At 38.6% G+C, this 20,652-nt stretch overlaps 1 protein-coding gene across 4 annotated transcripts in view; it reads left to right on the top strand.

The window, feature by feature from the left end:
* The window catches only part of ADAMTS3 (ADAM metallopeptidase with thrombospondin type 1 motif 3), a 261,134-nt gene that overhangs the window by 219,223 nt on the left and 21,259 nt on the right, over positions 1–20,652 (top strand). For all 4 annotated transcript variants that reach the window (XM_025435584.3, XM_049093050.1, XM_025435586.3 and 1 more), the window contains 11 exons: positions 1,501–1,657; positions 2,415–2,520; positions 2,924–3,067; positions 3,901–4,033; positions 6,001–6,114; positions 8,386–8,531; positions 9,715–9,890; positions 11,283–11,416; positions 13,655–13,778; positions 17,730–17,810; positions 19,754–19,917. In XM_025435584.3, the coding sequence (XP_025291369.1) occupies positions 1,501–1,657; positions 2,415–2,520; positions 2,924–3,067; positions 3,901–4,033; positions 6,001–6,114; positions 8,386–8,531; positions 9,715–9,890; positions 11,283–11,416; positions 13,655–13,778; positions 17,730–17,810; positions 19,754–19,917 (1,479 nt within the window). The remainder of the gene's footprint in view (positions 1–1,500; positions 1,658–2,414; positions 2,521–2,923; positions 3,068–3,900; positions 4,034–6,000; positions 6,115–8,385; positions 8,532–9,714; positions 9,891–11,282; positions 11,417–13,654; positions 13,779–17,729; positions 17,811–19,753; positions 19,918–20,652) is intronic.

Below are 20,652 nucleotides of genomic sequence, written 5' to 3'. Positions count from 1 at the left end.
GATGCTTTCTAGGTGCTTTGACTATATCAGTGAAGAAAAATAGCAAAGATCCTTGCCCTCTTATGGTTTGTTAAAAGCAATATTTTACATATGTCATTCCACTTAAGAAAACTGAAGTATACAGTGAATGTTCACTGAGAAGAGCTTTAATCCTTTTGGAAACAAAAAGTTAGATCGAAATGCACATGGTAGGATTTTCATGTGATGTAACTAACTGTAGCTGACTTTACAATGGCAGGGATGTGTCCTTGTCGTTGGAAATAATGAAATGATGACCATGATTTCTTTCTTTGAGAAAGTGACTAACTTGACAATTTTCTTGATATTTAAAATTACAAGCCCCCTGCCATAATTAATCCCCCTGATTATGAAATACTAATAAAATTATGCATTTAGCAAACAGGAAAAAAATCCATGTGTTTGCATTTCATTATGTATATAACACCCACTTACCATTTTCTGATGAGAAGGTGTCATTGATCTTTACTTTATTCCATAAACCTGACCTAGTTTGTGTTACTAACACTACATACAAGTTAACTCCAGCTGGAGATGTTAACAGCTTTCAGTTGGTTGTTATATGATTTGTTTGGAGAAGCATGTGATCAGCATGCACTAAACCAAGCTAATTTTATTCAGAATGTAAACACGAATAATAACATTTACTAAAATGTAACAAAGCTCTCAGCCTGCCAGCCAAGTAGGGACTAATTTTGGGTTCCAAATTCAATTTCTTATTATATCAGAACTACTCTGGGAAGTATGGATACTGGGTTCTTGAAGGATGGGCCCTTTTCCCTCTGAACTTTTAATTCCTGATCATAATGTGGTAGTAGCAACGTTCCAGGCAATGCCAATCCATCTCTTGCAACTGCCGGATAAGAGTGCATCTCCCTCCATCGCCCTGAGGTTTAAAAAAGGGTAGTTGCTTTATTTAGTGTAAAGTTTATGTAATTTGACCACTTCCTGAAATAAAGATTTGACCAGCTTTGCCAGCTCATTGAAGAATTTATATTCTTCACATTTGTCGATCAATTCTGGGCCAATAAAAATCAAAATCAAAGTAAAAATGAAAATAAAAAAAAATTTTAACTAAAGACCTTTCACTTTAACGGCTCTGGATAAAAGTCTTAACCAGAATCTTTTCCTTTTTTTTTTTCTCTTAATATCTATAAGAAATCCAAGTTGAATTAGGAAATGGACTACTAGAATTCTTAACCCCAGTGATTAACACTGAGTTGCCCCACGATAGCAAATGTTAGTGTTACATGTTCCTGTAAATGTGTCAGTCACCTTTCGCACAGGTAACACTGATCATCATTCAGATATCCTTGGGCATTTAGAATTCCCAAACAAGAGTGGATAAATACATGAGCCCTAAATAATGTTACTGAACATTACTTAAATATTATACTCCCAAATGTTGACTTCAGAGAAAGTTATGAAAGGAAGCCTTCGGGAAAGCATTGTGTACTTCTTCAACACACTGTTTCCTCTTAGTCCATCAGCCTCATAGAAAGGGGAAACCCATCCAGAAGCTTGGAGAATGTATGCCGCTGGGCTTGCCAACAACAAAAGTCTGATCCCAACCACTCTGAACACCATGACCATGCAATTTTCTTAACCAGGCAAGATTTTGGACCTGCTGGAATGCAAGGTATTTCCATTAATATGCAGAAGAAAAACTTAAGGGCATGACTTTTCAAAAATAATCCTAAATCAAGGAGTCTGTTCAAATGTTCAGATCCCTACCATCACTTTCCACCATGCATCAGCCAAGCATACTCTTTCTTTCTATCGCTCCCAGTGACTTCTGTGGAGTTCACAATGTTAAATGCCACTTAAATGCTATAACAAATTATACTTGCCTTTAAAATAATGATTGTGCATTTGGAGTCTGGAGGGGATGCTGTAAAGTGCAGTGTGATTTCCACTAACTGTTTGGAAAGGGAAAGGAGAAGCCATAAGAAATGATTGCTGCCAAAGAGCTTTCTTCCAAAGTCAGCTTACATTTATCTAATAAATTCTGATGTAGACTTTGGAAAAATGTAGACTGATGAATTTCTTTTCAACGTTGATGGAATTTCTGGCTCCCTTTATCAGTACCATCATAGGAAGGACCATTCACTGAAAACAGAAAGACAAGGCTTTGTTGGTGGGCAGAACAGAATAGTAACCCCAGGCAGTTCCTTCCCTTAGGGAAGGCGAAAACGCAGACCCAATGAATCTTTTTAGAGACCATTACCTGTGTGTGGCTTTCCCAAGAGAATGTGGCGCAATGCTAGCAGTGAAATAATACTGCCTCTGTTTCCTGAAAAGCTCTTTTTTTTTTTTTTTCTAGGCAAAGGTCCAGTAGTAGTTCTTAATGGGCTTTCTCATAAAATGAAAATAAAAGTAATTGTTATTCTCTACAGGATATGCTCCAGTCACAGGCATGTGTCATCCAGTGAGAAGTTGTACCCTGAATCATGAGGATGGTTTTTCATCTGCTTTTGTAGTAGCCCATGAGACTGGCCATGTGTAAGTCACTGTTGACAGTTATAAAGCAAAAAAAAAAAAAAAAAAAAAAAAAAAAGGTCTTTTCTTTCCTGCTTCTCTCAGTATCGTTCACACTTTGGGCAGAGTACATGCCAGCAGGCAATTCTCATTCTTTGCCAAATGTGAGGAGCTGAAAACAGGGAAGAGGTCATGCACGGAAACTAAATAAATGACTCTGGCTTGCCGAGACACCCCTGCATTTTTTTGTAGCTCTCAGAAAAGAAAGACATTTCTGTCAGATTGTTCTCTATTTCACAGTTTCTGGGACTCCTCCACAGAAGCCACGTTCATTTATAAAACAGATTCCCCTGAATTTATTTTCAAGAGTGAAATCAAGCAAAATCCATGGCCCCTCTCTTACCAGTGAGGTCTCCCTTTGTCTTAGGCTGGGAATGGAGCACGACGGACAAGGCAACAGGTGCGGGGATGAGACTGCTATGGGGAGTGTCATGGCCCCCTTGGTGCAAGCTGCATTTCATCGTTACCACTGGTCCCGGTGCAGTGGCCAAGAACTGAAGAGATACATCCAGTAGGTCCCCTTCTGCATGTTGGAGAGCATTTATAGCCTAGCATAATACAGACATGGAGCTGACTTCTAGGACCTTGATCTTTTTTTTTTTAATATTTTATTTATTCATTAGAGAGAGATTACAAGCAGGGGGAGGGGGAGAGGGAGAAGCAGTCGACCCGCAGAGCATGGAGCCCGATGTGGGGCCCCATCCCTGGACACTGGGATCATGACCTGAGCTGAAGGCAGATGCTTTACTGACTGAGCCACCCAGGCACCCCTAGGATCTTGATCTTAACAAAACTCCCAGGGAATGAAAGTTGCTGCTCATTGTAAACACTTTCTTATGACTCACAGCTTTCCGCACAATGATCCCATAATGTAATCACAATATTTTAAGCCATAAACCTAGAATTTAAGAGAATTTTTAACCATGGTCTCCTTTTAGTAAATTCCTTATGGAATCTTTGACTGATGATCAAACCTGAGTTGGTGATGAGGAGAGAGAGGATGGTCATGTGATGCCTGCATAGTGTGCCACATGTACCCTGTAGCATAAATGCTGAGATCTGTGCCACCACACCATGTGGGAGTTCAGCTGGGGACGTGAATAGGGCTGTCACAATTCTACTGTATTCCTGAGTCATGTTTGGCTTACTTTTTTGGGTTGAATAAGGATGATGAGTCTTTTTCTAAAAGGAAGTGAAACGAACGACCTTAAAAGGCATTACTTTGTGATCTTGCTATATAATCTGATGAAATTCCAGAGTACATAACCTAAGAGTATGTAACCACATTAGGATGTGTTTTAAAAAATGGACAGTTAATGACATGAAATATTTTCCTCTCTACAGTTCCTATGACTGTCTCCTTGATGACCCATTTGAACATGATTGGCCCAAACTCCCCGAACTTCCTGGAATCAATTACTCTATGGATGAGCAATGTCGTTTTGACTTTGGGGTTGGTTATAAAATGTGCACTGCGGTATGTTACAATCAAGTGAGATTTTGCATCTTGAAATCTTTTTTGCATAGCTCCTGTTTGGTGAGCTTTACAGACTACTGGTGCAAGCATAAAAATATCTATCAATGATTTTGTGTTTGCTGTGTCACTATGTGCTGAAGTTAAGAGCTTCGATAATAAAGTTAAATATTATGTAATCCTTGTAACAGACTAGATGGGAGTTGGTACATTTTTATTCTGCAGATGAAAAAAACCAAGACTTACAGAAATTAAGCAGTTTGCCTAAAGCACACATCTGGTCAATGAGGGAGCTGGATATTGAAACTAAGATATTCAGACTCTAAAGCTTTATGCTCTGTTGTTCCCTTAGTTTTTATGACCTTCAGAGATGACTTCTAAGCATTCAATAGGTTGCTTTTCATTAGTTTGTTGGCCAGGATTTCATGTAGCTGTGACCGTAGGGAAGGGTTGTACTGGTATATTCTCATGTGAGAGTCATATGGTATAGCATGAAGGTCAGGAATATGGGTCTCATACTCAGACTAGGTGGGTTGTCAGAATCAGGATCTCATACTTACCGGATCCATGACTTTGAGCCCTTAATTCAATCTCTCTTCATTTTCATGGGTGTAAAATGTGGGTAATGATAATATTTATCTCATAGAATTGATATCAGGATTAAATTTGATAATAATTAAAGCCTCTAGCACAATGCAGGCGCATAGTAAATGGAGTCCAGTAAAGCCAGTCCTCCATGTGGCTGTGCACATTATGGGTATGTTCACTAAATTTCTACATTAAGCTTTATTAGTTCATAAATATAAGGGAAGAAAGGAGGGGCTTTTGATATGTTGGACCAAGCTTTGTGTGTTAGAGCGAGAAAAGTAAGTATTTCATGGTACTGGAAAGAAGTTGATCTGCTGTTTGAATCTTCCATATAGAGCTATCTACAGCCATTGGTCTGTGTATAAGGTATACACTGTCAGCTCCTATTACCTGCATTAATACTTTAGACCTGAGAATTCTAAAGCTTTGGCTCAATATCATGGATAAATACAATTTCTGCATTAAGTAGTAGGAATTAGAACAAAAACACCTAGGTCCAAAATGAGTACCAATTTAAAAAAAATAAAAGCTCTGACTCTCTATGGGTAATTAGTGCTATAAGCAATGAATATGTGGAGAAATTGGTATTTGATGTTTGTTTAAATCTAGAGAATGGTAAGATGTTTCTAGTTACAAAGAGATCAAATGAGTAAAGACCACACACAAATATGTGTGCTTGCACATGCATTTGGATATCATAATGTGGTGTTTTAGGAAAACAAAAAACATTCTTACAAGTGAGAATACTAAGATTCTGGTCTATTATTATCTCATGTATAACTATAACCAAAGCTTTACCTTATATCTCATATTATCACCATGGATTGTTTTGAGGATTAAATATATAGAAAGTACACTGTAAACTACTTGAACGCATTGTGAAATTTTGTCACACCTAGAATACTTTATCTCACAAACCAAGCCTTACAAATATTTTCTGCTTTTAGTCAGCTCAGTATTATTTATAATCCAACTAGTTCATATCTACAGGGATAAAGAGAACCTTCTTGATAGCTTAAGAACTGTAAAACCATCATAATAAGTTTTCATATTTAAAATGGTCATAATACTTACAAATTCTTTGAAATTCCCATATTGTCTGTTTGAAAACCATAAAATAGAAGTAGTATGCAGAAATGTTAAAGTCAACCAGAGAATTGCAGACAAATCATTGTTTATTATTGATATTTTAGAAAAACAGAATAAAAATATTATTTCCCTGGAATTCTCAGGCAATATATTTTTTTTTCTCATCATGCCACAACTATGACTATTAATTTGAATTTAAAGTACCCAAGGAACATGACATGAGGAATGTTGGACAGATGTTGGTATGACATGTCATCTATATTTTATTGAGATCTTGATTCTCTCTCTTCCAGTTCCGAACATTTGACCCATGTAAACAGCTGTGGTGTAGCCATCCTGATAATCCCTACTTTTGTAAGACAAAAAAGGGACCCCCACTTGATGGGACCGAATGTGCTGCTGGAAAAGTGAGTATATCTATTTATACAATGAAGATCTAAGATATATTTCATCATAATGATCTTTAGAAACCTGGAAAATTATGACCCTTGCTGTAGTCATTTTTGTACAAACCATGGTGTATGGGGTTTCATTATGATAATGCACTAGCATTGTTTCCTAGGGCTTCCATAACAAATTGCCACAACGTTAGTTCCTTAAAATAACAGAAATGTTATTCTCTCATAGTTTTAAAAGCCAGAAGTCTAAAATCAGTTTCACTGAGCCAAAATCGATGTGTGGACAGGACCATACTCTCTCCAGAGGCTCTAGGGAAGGATCTGTTCTTGCGTCTTCCAGCTTCTGGTGGTGGCCTGCATTCCTCGATTTGTGGCTGCACCATTCTAATTTCTGCTTCCCTGGCCACACTATCCCCTTTTCTGTGTACAAATTTCCCTTTGCCCCTGTCTTATAAGAATACACATGCTGTGCTGACAGTCAGGGCCCACCTGGATAATCCAGGATAATCTCTCCATCTCCAAATCCTTAACCACATCACATCTGCAAAGACCCATTTTCCAAATAAGGACATTCACAGATTTCAAGGATTAGGACCTACCTCCTTTGAGGCCACTGTTCGGCCACTACTGATAGAATAGGAAACAGCAGCGCAGCAGAATATCTGAGCCCCTGCTAATGGAATTTGATTTACTTGCTGGCGTCCCGTCCCACACCTTGTGAAAGTTGTCCAGAAATAAAGTCATGTGAATTTATACAGAAGATTTGGCCTTGCTCCTTGGGGAAAGATGCCCAGAGGTTTTAAATCTCAAATTGTGTAGTCAAGATTGAATGCTCAGAAACTGGCCAGGGGCCAAGCTACACTACTCAGGAGGGGAAAGATCACCAAATCCAAAACAAAGGCATGTTAAGAACTCAAGTTGAAGAGCCTTGACTAGTTTGGAAATAAGATATTGTAGATAGGACCAAAAGCTGGCAAGGAAGATTTACATAGCTTTTAGTTCTTTTAAAACCCACATAAAGCTCTATTTCAAATGTGTATGAACTGTATTTGCTCTGAGAATTGCAAGCATAGTAATGATAAAAATAGTAAAATCTGCCATTATTTTGTGCTTAAACTTTGTTAGGTATCATGCTAAACGCATTACATATGGTGTGTTGCTTTTGCAAAATTCAGTGTTACAGACTTTTAACCCAAAAAACAAGAGCAACAATGAGTTGATTCATTTTTGCTTCATGAAAAATATATCCTGTGAATCAACTCCAAACATCCAACTTTTCTTAATATATTTGTGTTATATTTAAGTTTACCAAATTTGAGTTTTAAGAAACATTTTATTGTGTGTAGGGCAAAAAAAGCAGGTCAAAATGTCAAAAGGGAGAAGAGCTAATACCTGTTGAGCACCTGCTGTGTGCTGGGATACTGTAAGCTAGGTGCCTCTGTAGTATCAAGGTTCAGTGGTTTCCACTTAATTATTTCCTGGTCAGTCGGTCTTCTCCTCCTCATGATCCTTTCTGGGCCACAATATCCCTCATCTAAAATATCAAGATAACAAATGAATTATCTATCTCTCAGAATCATTGTGAATGAAAATTTTGAAACGTATTCAAGTGTTTTGAACACTAAAGATGTTTTAGGTATGTTAATTCCAAAGTTAAGGTATATATTTTTCTGTTAATATGATAAAGGGGAGCATGTTACCCTTAGAAATACCTGATAATTTAGCTAATGAGGGGTGAATTGTAGAGTAGTACCTGCTATGCAAGTTGGGTCCCCAGATCATCCTTACTGGTTTTATTTGATATTCATTGTAAATGTACATTTAAAAACTTGACTGAGTGAATGGTTTTTGTTTTGTTTTTGTTTTTTTTCATTTTATCCTTAAAAATGTAAGTCTAAATTATCCTATATGGGGCACCTTGTGACAGTTGTGCTGGGCTAATTTTATTTTATTTTTATTTTTTTTTTAATTTTTTATTTATTTATGATAGTCACAGAGAGAGGGAGAGAAAGAGAGACAGGCAGAGGGAGAAGCAGGCTCCATGCACCGGGAGCCCGACGTGGGATTCGATCCCGGGTCTCCAGGATCGCGCCCTGGGCCAAAGGCAGGCGCCAAACTGCTGCGCCACCCAGGGATCCCATTGTGCTGGGTTAATTTTAAATGCATTTTTACCTGGGGCTGAGAAAAAAAATAGAGGCCTCTAACTGGTGGTACTCATATGATAACTTGATCTTTAGTCTATGCATGGTTTTCATGATTGCCTTTTGTCATTTTCCTAAGTGGTGCTATAAGGGTCACTGCATGTGGAAGAATGCTAATCAACAAAAACAAGATGGCAATTGGGGATCATGGACCAAATTTGGCTCCTGTTCCCGGACGTGCGGAACTGGTGTCCGTTTCAGAACACGCCAGTGTAATAATCCCATGTGAGTAAACTCTTGTAATTCTATTATTTTTGGATAGACCAGAAAATGCTTCAATATTATGTTTATTAACATTCTGTTTTGTGAAGTACATGTAAAAACGTGTACTTCAAAACAGGAAACCTAAGGATTCAAGTGTCTATTTTGGGTAAATCTCCATTGATCCATCTTGTGAGGAGTAGTCAATGGTGAAGATGAGAGGCTCCAGTGAAGACTGGAGATTTTTGAAGCAGTTGCTATTTAGAGATTTCAGGAGCTGGGCAGGGAGAGCCCAGCCTGTGCAGGGAAGGCCTGGGTCCTAGGCTGTGAGGGCCACTGCAGGAAGCACAGGGCACCACTCCAGGGAGCAGCACCAGCCAGGGGCTCACTCAGTCTGGGGTCAGGAGAGCAATGCAGCAGAGCCTGGCCACAGAAAGATGGTGAAAGAAGACCAGGGAACTGCGAGGAACAGTTCTCCATTCATTCATTCAGACTAAATGGATTGAATCCCTTTTGCGTGCGCAGCAAAAACTTAGGACTTTCTTTCTGCTCTAGGATTTACCATGTGAGAAAAGTGCTTTCTTCAGTTTCTGGCAGCAGGATGGCTCCGAGAAAGTTTTTCATAAAGAATATCCAATGTCACGTACCTGTTTTCACAGGAGGAAGTATTAGTGGAAGTAACAAAAACAATAAAAATTATAATAAGAGCAGCTAAGGCTCACTCTGAGCCCTGTTCTGTTCTAAGTATCTTAAATATGTTAGTTTATTCAGTTCTCTCCAATTTTCTCTAAGGGAGATGAGATTATTTTTCACATTCTACGTGTGAGAAAACTAAGAGGTAGGAGTGTGATCAAATTTCTTTGGGCTACGTCTACATGTTTTATGCATGGTAGGAAATATAGTTTTTCTCAGTCCCTCCATGTTTTTAAAGATGGCTTTATATACTTTCCTCATGCATTCAAAATATACTGTTTGAAATGCTGATATAAATTGAGTTTTTGGTCCCCTCCACCCTCACCCCATTCCAGACACACACACACACAGGGAGAAGATGGTGCTTTCCGAAGGGAATGGAATCAGGAAGATTGGGTTCATTCACTTTTGCAGCTCAGAAGCCCTGGCTTTCTGCCCTCCCAGCACTATGTCTGCAAGTTTCAACTGCTGGACCAGAGCCAAAGGGTCTTTTTCAATGTTTTCTTTTCTTTAGGCCCATCAATGGTGGTCAGGATTGTCCTGGCGTTAATTTTGAGTACCAGCTTTGTAATACAGAAGAATGCCCAAAACACTTTGAGGACTTCAGAGCACAGCAGTGCCAACAGCGTAACTCCCACTTCGAATACCAGAATACCAAACACCACTGGCTACCATACGAGCATCCCGACTGTGAGTAGATGCTCGCTGTCCTTCCCGCTGTGTGGATGGTGACTTAGAGTTTAAGCCTTGTCAACACCAATCCCTTGGACTCTCGGTCCTTACTTGGTAAAGTAGAAAACTTGGTGTGTACAGGGGTAAGTCTTGCTGGGTTTCCAAGAACAAGGCCGACGTAGTCCCTTCTCTAGAGAGGTCAGAATTGTGGGCTAGCTCCCAGCCAGCAGCATTCCCACCATCACTACTCAAAAGACCAGTGGAAAGTAGCCCATGGGAGACGTGCTGAGTTTCCTCGCCCGACTGGCATCCCTCTACTAGGAGACGCTCTGGAATACTGTGATCTTTCCTTTCCGAATAACAAGAGAGAAAACACAATTCTTTTACAGCTGACTCAGAAACAAGAAAGAGATCATGACTTAAGAACAGAAGTCACGTCATAACTTTTTACTTTTGTACTGTACACTGGTTCTTAGAAAATAACACTTGGAAATTCCCCTTTAGTGTTTCACTTCATACCCCTGAATTTTTGGTTGAATATGTCCAAATGGGAGCGTCTGGCCATACCTCATATTTGGGTGGCTGAAACAAAATAGTGACACGATTACCGTATAACATAATACACTAATGAGTTCAGTTTAAAAGCTGTTTTATTTATTTTTATTTTTTTTAATTTTTATTTATTTATGATAGTCACACAGAGAGAGAGAGAGAGACAGAGACACAGGCAGAGGGAGAAGCAGGCTCCATGCACCGGGAGCCCGACGTGGGATTCGATCCCGGGTCTCCAGGATCGCGCCCTGGGCCAAAGGCAGGCGCCAAACCTCTGCGCCACCCAGGGATCCCAAAAGCTGTTTTAAAGGAAAGATACATCCACATAGGCATTCTAAGTTGCAATGCATTAAGAAGAAATGCATTATTTTTTATCTGTGAAGCAAGTCACATAAGTTATATTAAATTTAACTAATGAAGTCCTACAGGAAACATAAACCATACTAGGTCATTGGGTCAAACAAAAGAGAAAGCCTTTTCGTTCTCTAAGTGTCACTAAACGAAACTGGTCCTGAATTAAATTTTATTGAAGAGCTGTGGTTAACTCCAGGGTTGCCATACAACTGGTTCGCTGGGACAGTCCCAGTCGTTCCTGTGTAATTATTAATACAGCCAATCTTCACTCTCGGTGAAATTTCACAGTGTAGGTCAAGAGTCATACGAGAGTCAGTTTCACAGTGTAGGTCAGTCATATGCCAAATATGAATCCTTTTCCACTACTTTTTTTTTTTTATTGATTTGTACTATGTTTTGTTTTCAGGAAACCATGCTGAAACTTTATATTTTAAAAATAAAATAACTACTATGCAAATGTGTCACTTTATGCCCATTGTTGATTTAATCTTCCATCTTTTACAGCCAAGAAAAGATGCCACCTTTACTGCCAGTCCAGAGAGACTGGCGATGTGGTGTACATGAAACAGCTGGTGCACGATGGAACTCACTGCTCTTACAAAGACCCATACAGCATATGTGTGCGGGGAGAGTGTGTGGTGAGTTCTCATGGCTTCCCTGGAAGCTTCTGATGCTGTTGTGCAATTCAGCTTTTACTGTCATTCATGTGCATGTTTTCGTAGGAGCTTAACCCTCCCTTATCTGGAAAATCACATTAAAATGAGAATCCAGGGATCCCTGGGTGGCGCAGCGGTTTGGCGCCTGCCTTTGGCCCAGGGCGCGATCCTGGAGCCCCGGAATCGAGTCCCACGTCGGGCTCCCGGTGCATGGAGCCTGCTTCTCCCTCTGCCTGTGTCTCTGCCTCTCTCTCTCTCTCTCTCTGTGACTATCATAAATAAATAAAAATTAAAAAAAAAAGTTCAGAAATTATTAAAAAAATAAATAAATAAAATAAAATGAGAATCCAGGACTAGTTGAGTAGGCCTGAACTCAATGTGGGAGAAATTTCACATTTCAAATCAACGTTTGGCCATATGCAGAATCTAGATTTATATATGGTTTCCCCGCATTTTCCAGCCAAGTGCCTTTTCTAAGTTACTCTGATACCTCCAGGTTGGGAATACAACAGCTGGGGATGTACAGTGGCTTTGCTTTGAGGATTTTACTAGGAGTCATCTACTTTTACACTACAGAGGCTTCTCCAAAAATGCAATGCTAAATGTATTTCTTATTTAAAAAATAATAGAAATTCTCTCTCTCTTACTTTCCAATTGATTCTAAGTTTAAACACCGAATTCCACCTCAGAACAGAAAAGGCAAAGATGCAAAAACTGGGTTTTACCCCGTTTAGATTTAAAAAAAAAAAAAAAAAAGCCAATTGTCTGTCTTGTTCGTGTTCACAAGTTGAAGTGATAGGAAACCACATTGCTCCTGTCTGTGTCGCCTTTGGCTCAGCACACTCGAGTGTCGCAGTAATAAATCTCAAGCACGCAGACACCTCACATTTGAAATCGATTCCCCCTGACAGTAGCCTCTGACTCTTGTCCGTGTCTCACCCCGAGGTGTCTGGGGCGTCAGGCAGGTGCTCCGCGGCGGCTCTGCCAGTTTCCATCCCGGGCTCAGGAGTGTGGTGGCCTAGCTCGGCCCCTTCCCCCCACTGGTGTACGTGAAGGGGCCCAGCTCAGTTCAGAAAACCTTCAGCGGCTCCTTGTTAAATCCACGTGAAAATACTGACTCCACCTGATACTCGAGGCCTTTCGGGCCTGCGCCTTGCACGTCTCTCCCTGCTCCGCCCGCTGGCACAGTGCTGGCTCCGTGGGCTGCACCATGGGCTCCGCTGTGGCTCACGCGCTGCTCTCTGAACCCAGTTGCCTGAGCCTACAACTTCCATGGTTCTGTGTTTATCCCTTTGCATTTTTGAAATGCCTTTCTACGGGGCCCACGGGAAATGCAGCGCTTTGTAAAGTTGTTTTGCGTTTCTTAGTTTCAGAGGTAGAGTTTACTGATTCATCAGTTTGTTTTATTTTTAAAGATTTTATTTTATTTATTCATGGGAGACACAGAGACAGGCAGAGACATAGGCAGAGGGAGAAGCAGGCTCCATGCGGGGAGCCCAATGTGGGACTCGATCCCAGGACTGTTGGATCATGACCTGAGCCAAAGGCAGATGCTCAACCACTGAGCCACCCACGTGTCCCAGTGACTCATCAGTTGCATGTAACACCCAGTGCTCATTCCATCATGTGCCCTCCTGAATGCTCATCACCCAGTTACCCCATCCCCCTGCCTCTCTGCCCTCCAGCAACCTTCAGTTTGTTTGTTTCCTAGAGTTAAGAGTCTTTTATGGTTTGTCTCCCTCTCTGATTTCATCTCACTTTATTTTTTGTTTCATGAAATTTTGTTTTGCATCACTAGCCAGCTTGTAAAGCTTGTGCTAATGCCCAGCTCACCATTTTATTATTTATCTTTTGAAATAGGAAAGCAACAAGGGAAAAAGTCCATCTTAGTTTTTGTCTTCTCAGCATCAACAACAGTATCTGGGCTTAATAAATGTTTGATGGGTCATGACTATGTGCAATGGGGTAAATAGTTCATCAGACTGGGGAAATTTATCCTAGGGTAGAATTTAACCTAGAGTATAAGTCATTTGACTGCATGGTTGTTCTTCAAAAAGACAGGCATTAAAAAAAAAAAAAAAAATCAGAACTAAAGTCAAGGTTTGGTACACACTGCCTCACAGTGGGCTCACGATGAAACAGATGGCTTGTCCTTGTCTCGGATGCTGACCTTTACTTGACACATGAAGATTAGCCACATTTAACATCTTCTCTTTCCAGAAAGTGGGCTGTGATAAAGAAATCGGTTCTACTAAAGTGGAGGATAAGTGTGGCGTCTGTGGAGGAGATAATTCTCACTGTCGAACAGTAAAGGGGACTTTTACCAGAACTCCCAGGAAGCTTGGTAAGATGAGGTCTCTCCTGAGTTTGGTATCATTCCCTATGATTTGTACTTTTTGAGACTCCTTTTAGCAATGTAGCATTTTCTCTATAAATATAACAAAAAATTAGCTGCTGATTTGTTTTTATTCAGATTGCCTTTTGTCTTTTTTTTTTTTTTTTAAGATTTTATTTATTTATTTGAGAGAGAAAGGGAGAGCAAGCACGAGAGAGAAACAGAGCAAGCACCAGCACGGGGAGAGGCAGAGGGGGAGTGAGAAGCAAACTCACCACTCAGTGGGGAGCTTGACATGGGACTCGATCCCAGGACCCCAGGATCATGACCTGAGCTGAAGGCAGGCACTTAACCAACTGAACCACCCAGGTGCCCCCAAATTACCTTTTAAGGAAATAAAAACCAAACCAAAAACACTTGGACTGAAATCATATTCCGTAGCACCTATGATGAAAAATCGTCTAGTAAATTAGATAAGGAACAAATAAAATCAAATCAATTATAGTAGTTAGCTAAAATATGTGTTTTGTTTTATTTTATTTTATTTATTTTATTTTATTTATTAATTTATTTATTTATTGGGAGAGAGAAAGCAAGCATGCAGGCGGGGAGGGGGAGAGGGACAAGGAGAAAGAGAATCCCAAGAAGATTCCCCATTCAGCGTGGTGCCCAACACAGGGCTTGATCTCCGGATCCCTGAGATCTTGACTTGAGCAGAAAGCAAAAGTCAGACACTTAACCAACGGAGCCACCCAGGTGCCCCCTATTTTGTTTTTAATAAAACACATTAGACCTAATTACTAGAATTGATGCCTTTTTTACATTTTCTGTTCACATAAATTGTTGATCAGAAGTTAAAAAAAAATCACAAAATTTTAAATACAACTTGTAAAATATTGCATTCATTTTGCTTCTTTTAAAGTTGAACAAGGTTATCCTATTTATAAATCTACAAATCTAGAGCCCATATTTCATGTAATTTTAGAAGTGTTATATTACACGAAATTGAAGTACAACGAAAAACAACCCTGAGGTATAACTGCTTGTCTGTGTGAATGTTAGTGTTTATTTAAGAGTCAGTGTCCAGGTGGATGGACTTAGGCATACAGTGAAGTTTCAGATGGGAAAAAAAAAGCACAAATAATATGTAAAACATGAATACTTTCTTAATTATTCACTGGAATTATTGTAAGAGATTTGGATACAAACATTTATTACTGAATGATCTTTTTAGTTTGTAACAAATATTATTTAGTTATTCAATAAGCATTTCTTAGGAAAGTGTCCCTGGGAATTCAGCATTTAAAGATAAATTTGATGTGGTGCTTCCCTTGAGAAGCTTCTCTTACATCATCCCTACGTAGTTGGTACAGTCTCCAGTAGAATAAATAAAAATTAAAATAATAAATGTGATTCACTTTGTGCACATTGTCATGGCAGTGATTTTCCCCTTTAGAAGAAGAGAAAGTATAAAAAAGGTAGTCTTCAGTATTTCTCTCAGTTCTTTGTACTCTCATTATACCTCAGCTGCCCCAGTGCAAGCCAGGTGCACACCTGTCTTGCTCTTTGATACACTTAGTGGGGCAGAGCTAGGTCACTCCAAAGTGTCTTTCATTACTGATATTTTTTATATTCCTGTGTGATCAGTCAATGGTTAAACAGTTAAAAAAGCAAATATTGCTATTTCTGGCTGATTATATTATTTTAGGAAAGTACACAGAATTAAAATGATATATTATGGTTTTGGTGGAGTAACATAATTTCCTTTACCTTATTGTGAAGCAATGAAGTGTGCTTTCTCTGTGGCAGCTATGTTATTCTTTTTGGTATAAAATTATTCTTATTATTTCATTTCCAGAGTAAATGAATGTGAAGAAAAAAGTTCTTGCCATTAATCATTAATCTCTTAATCATCCATTCTCTGGTCTGAGGTCGTAATGAATTTTTTTTCCAGATCCCTCAAAAATTAGACTAAACCTTCAAATCAAGATCAGAAGAGAAGAAAGATTTTCATCAGGCATACAGATTCAGCCTATTCAGAGATAACCTAACATCCATTTCTTTGCACTAATGTTGTCATTGTAGTCACTCAATAGACTAATTAACGTTTTCCAACAGGGAAACATTTAAGCAAGAGGTGCCATACAGAATTCAAGTTGCTGGAAAATGAAATCTGCAAGTATTCAACTTCCAATCACCTTTATCATTTCTCATTCAGTCTTAGTCTTACTTTCATTGACTATTAACTGTTTATTGGCATTAGCTAACTATTAAAAATGCATTTTGACTTCAATACATAAAACTAGCTGATATCCTACCTAATAGAATATATAGCTTATAGTATAGTCAATGAAACAACAAGACTTTGATAAACATGAAACTTTCACTAATCAAAAACATTCTATCTAAGGGAAGACAAGAGGCGCCTTCATTTTACCCAAAGGAGCTCGTAATATTTCTCTTGCTGAAACAAGGGAAGCTAAAAACGTACTGGGTAAGTTGTAGCGAACTGCAGAAAGATGGGCATCCATAAATAGCATCAAGCTGTTTTGCTGTATTTGGTGGGCATCTTAAATACATTACTTCTAGCCACGGCATACTCAGACAAACAGGCTACAGCTCACGGGCTTTACCCAAGGCTCAGGTACTGAAAACTCTGACCCTAGCATGACTATGCCGTTGAGTTAAAACAGTAATAAATATTGTGAAAAAAGTTGAGTAAATCTACCCATAGGTAGATGTTTATTGTCCACATAGAAATAAACATATTTCTTTCTGATAACATCAGCAATTGTGTATTTATAACTGAATTTCTGTCAGACTCCTCCTGTAGTATGTGAGTTAGGTGTTTCATAATGTATGGTGTCAGTTGCATAATCTCCCTATATTAATTTATATTTCCTGGACATAACATCTTGATTTCTACGTCTCCTATTGTTGACTTATAGTTAGGATATTAATTCTAAGTGATCTTAAGATAATTTTTAGGATGGATAACATTAAGATTTGTTTTATATGACGTAGATTATAAAAGGATTGGTAGAAAATTTTGTAAGTCAACGCAATCCATTAAGCGTATTGATTTCATGATTCCTGGATTAGAAGATTGAGTGTAGGGCACATTTTTATGGCAATGTATGACATACCTTGCAGGCATTTTCCAACCAAATAGTTTGGTCAAATCTAGAAAATATATTTTAAGACTTTCCCATAATAAAACTTGTTCAAGGCTTTAAAACTAATGGCTGATGATAAGAAAAATGAAAGCCACTCACTGATCTTTCTTTTGTAATTTCTTTAGAACAAAGCAGGCTTTTACATATGAGGATGTTTCATTAACTGGAAGTTTAGCTATCTATACTTGCCCTTGAGCTTTTAAAATAACATATAGACAGATAAAATCTCGCCAGAAGTTCATCAACTGTGGACATCAGAGGTTGGCCGCAATTCAAAATGGTGGTTTAGAAAACTAAAATAGCATAATGAATAAACTTTGATGAATCCCTGTGTTATACACCTGAAACTAATGTAACATTGTGTGTGTCAACAATATCCAAATAAAAATAAATGAATAAGTGAAGGAAGGAAGGAATAAATAAATTTAACAACAAAAAACCTAAAATTACATAGAGGGACAAAGGAGAGCACAGTATTTGCCTGAATTGTTGACCCAATTCACAGTTCAATATAAGATAAATGATGGATAGGTTAGAAATAAGATTAACTCCGCCCTTCCTTAATACTAAAAAAAAAAAAAAGGGGGGGGGGTTTCCTCTAATCTCATGCCAGTTGTCACAAAATCTACCAATGCTTTGAAGTTAATTTCTGAAACGGCTTCTTTGAGTTTATGGATGCCCTCTTCTGCGTGCAGGAGCAATAAGAATTTCATGCTCGGCTAACCATGGTTGTTGCTTTTGTTTTCTTCTTTTGCTTTCTCCAATATTTACTACACATGCAAAGGGTACCTTAAGATGTTTGATATACCCCCTGGTGCTAGACATGTGTTAATCCAAGAAGACGAGGCTTCCCCTCATATTCTTGGTAAGTGTTTCTGTCTGCCAGCTTTGCTCTAGCATGCCCTTAGAGAAACATCAAAGCAATCATATATATAAAAATATATATGTGTTTAGATGTCTGTGTATATATGTATATGTATGTATATACATAGATATGCAAGATTCAGAATTACATGTAAGTGCATTACCGCGTGTTCTTTGTTGATCATTTCTCCCCACTCTCCTTTCTTTAAAACAAAAAATATTCAAAAATAGAGCTTCAATTTTTGGTGAAACCTGGGTTGGTTCATCATTTATATGAAGAAAAGGGTATTTAATGGTTTGTTATGTGCTTTTGCTCTGTATTAGGGGATGAGAAAAATAAAGTTGTCACTAAAATGCACTAAATTAAGGAAGAATATCAGAAAAATTTGCCATATTTATGTTGGCAAATTAGTTCTGATATTTTGGTTGATGCCATGCTGTATGCCTGTCCTTACTTTTTTATTGCATTTTAAGTTATTTTACTGAAAAGCAACCATATGTGAATTTTACTAGTCTAGTGAAAATTTTCCTAATATTCGTTATGTGTCCAGTTTCTGACTGGCACATGCAGATGCTTTTGCATGGCTGCTTATAATTTCCAAAAGAAGATTCTTTTCCTCTTTTATGAAAGAATCATATAAAAATGTCATTCTAAAGGGGTTTATTTTCAAAGTGTATGTACAAATATAGACATGACTTCCACATATACCCTGACCTGTTAAAGCACAAGGAAGCTCTCTGATATGAAGGCATCATCTGTCAACCCCATGTAAATTTGTCTCAGATTTGCTTTTATTTTAAATGTGTGACTTTAAGAATGAAGTGTTTTGTGGTGTTTCACAGAATTTTTTTTTTTTTTAGTATTTAAATTAAATTCACTACTAGATTCCTTAATGATCTCAGTCAGCATAGTTCTTTTTCCAGTAATTCACATTCCTTATTTTTTGTCCAAGAATTCTGATTATTATCCTTGGAAACATTAGAGTAGGGTTATTTTTTAAAGATTTATATATTTATTTATGAGAGACAGAGAGGCAGAGACATAGGCAGAGGGAGAAGCAGGCTCCCTGTGGGGAGCTTGACATGGGACTCGATCCCAGGACTCTAGGATCATGCCCTAAGCCAAAGGCATATGCTCAACCACTGAGCCACATGACATCCCCGTCATTACAGTAGTTTAAAAAACTTCAAGAGGAATAAATGTATTTACCTAAAATTGCTCCTGTTTTCTATACATTTTCAGTAATGGTAGTAACATGAAATTGTATTTTCTAACTTGCTATACACTGGTAATAACTCCAGATTTTAAAATCCCATTTGCTATGTTTTATTCATTAGAGAAAGCATTTTTAAATAATATACAGTAGATCAATAATGCATTAAGAACTCTATTACCAGTAATCAGCTTTTTTCTATCCATATAAGTAGGGACACGGCCTTGGAATTTTACAAACATAAGAACTAATTTTTTGTTGGTCTAAAAATTAGTTCAATTATGTTGGATACCAATAAATACTTTCACTAGCTTGAAAGAGATACACAGTAAAGAAGCCATTATGTTATGTGCTATCCTAGCATAAACGTTTTGTGTTAATGATTATAGAAGAATCCATAATTATCAAAATGTTCCCCACTTTCTGTGGAAATATACAGGAGTGGCTTAGAAACTGTTAACCTCTCTGGCAGTGCTTTCAAATGGGCCTATTTGTCAATATTCATCTCCTATTTAACCATCTGGCCATTGCTTTTGACCAGGTAGGCGTGCTTCCTGAGTATTTGGAATGCTGGATGAAGGCAATGCGAGTCATATCAGAACTAACGCTCATTTGGATTGCTTTGATGCTAATAAACACAGTCTTCCGTTTATAGGCAGGGATAGACTTACTAGGGGTCATTGAACTTGTAAAATGATAAAATCTATTTTGGTCACCCATTTCTCTTCAGCTATTAAGAACCAAGCTACAGGCCACTATATTTTAAATGGCAAAGGGGAGGAAGCCAAGTCGCGGACCTTCATAGATCTTGGTGTGGAATGGGACTACAACATTGAAGATGATATCGAAACTCTTCACACAGACGGACCTTTACACGATCCTGTTATCGTTTTGGTATGTGGTATTACAGTCTCAGTGCGTAGTTGATTTAGTTTATAATTTTATAATTTATTTGTTTGAAAACACTTTTACCTTGAATGTTGAATATTTAACTGCTTGTTTTTTATAATTCCATGTATTTGCTCCTCTCTACTCTTTGTGCAACGTTGTCATATATTTTAAGTACATTATAATCCTAATAACAGTATGATTCCTGACTTTTAGTAATCCATTATTACAGACAAAAGATGAGATAGATTTTTTTTAAAAGATTTTATTTATTTATTCAAGAGAGACAGAGAGAGAGAGAGAGAGAGAGAGAGAAAAGCAGAGACACAGCAGAGGGAGAAGCAGGCTCCATGCACCGGGAGCCCGACGTGGGATTCGATCCCGGGTCTCCAGGATCGCGCCCTGGGCCAAAGGCAGGCGCCAAACCGCTGCGCCACCCAGGGATCCCCACACAAGCTTTATTGACGCCTTAGCAGCTTTACATGTAGGGCCTCCCCCATTCAGGAGAGAAGCACGTGGCAATTCCTGAGAGGGAAGGGATTGGGGAGGGGTGTTTTTGGTTAGGTGCTGTCAGTCAGCAGCAGTGGGGAGTCTGCTCTGAGAGCTCCCGAAGAGCAGCAGCAGCTTGGGGTCCTTAGAGCCACAGTCTCCCTTATAGTTAGCAAATGTCGAATTCAGTTTCACAGGGGTATGCTAAGCAGGCAGGTTCTAAATGGCTAAAAATATGCCTGTTGGGGCTAC

This window comes from Canis lupus, chromosome 13, assembly GCF_003254725.2.
Source record: "Canis lupus dingo isolate Sandy chromosome 13, ASM325472v2, whole genome shotgun sequence".
Taxonomy (NCBI): Eukaryota; Metazoa; Chordata; class Mammalia; order Carnivora; family Canidae; genus Canis; species Canis lupus.
This window is presented reverse-complemented; position numbering and strand designations above follow the sequence as displayed.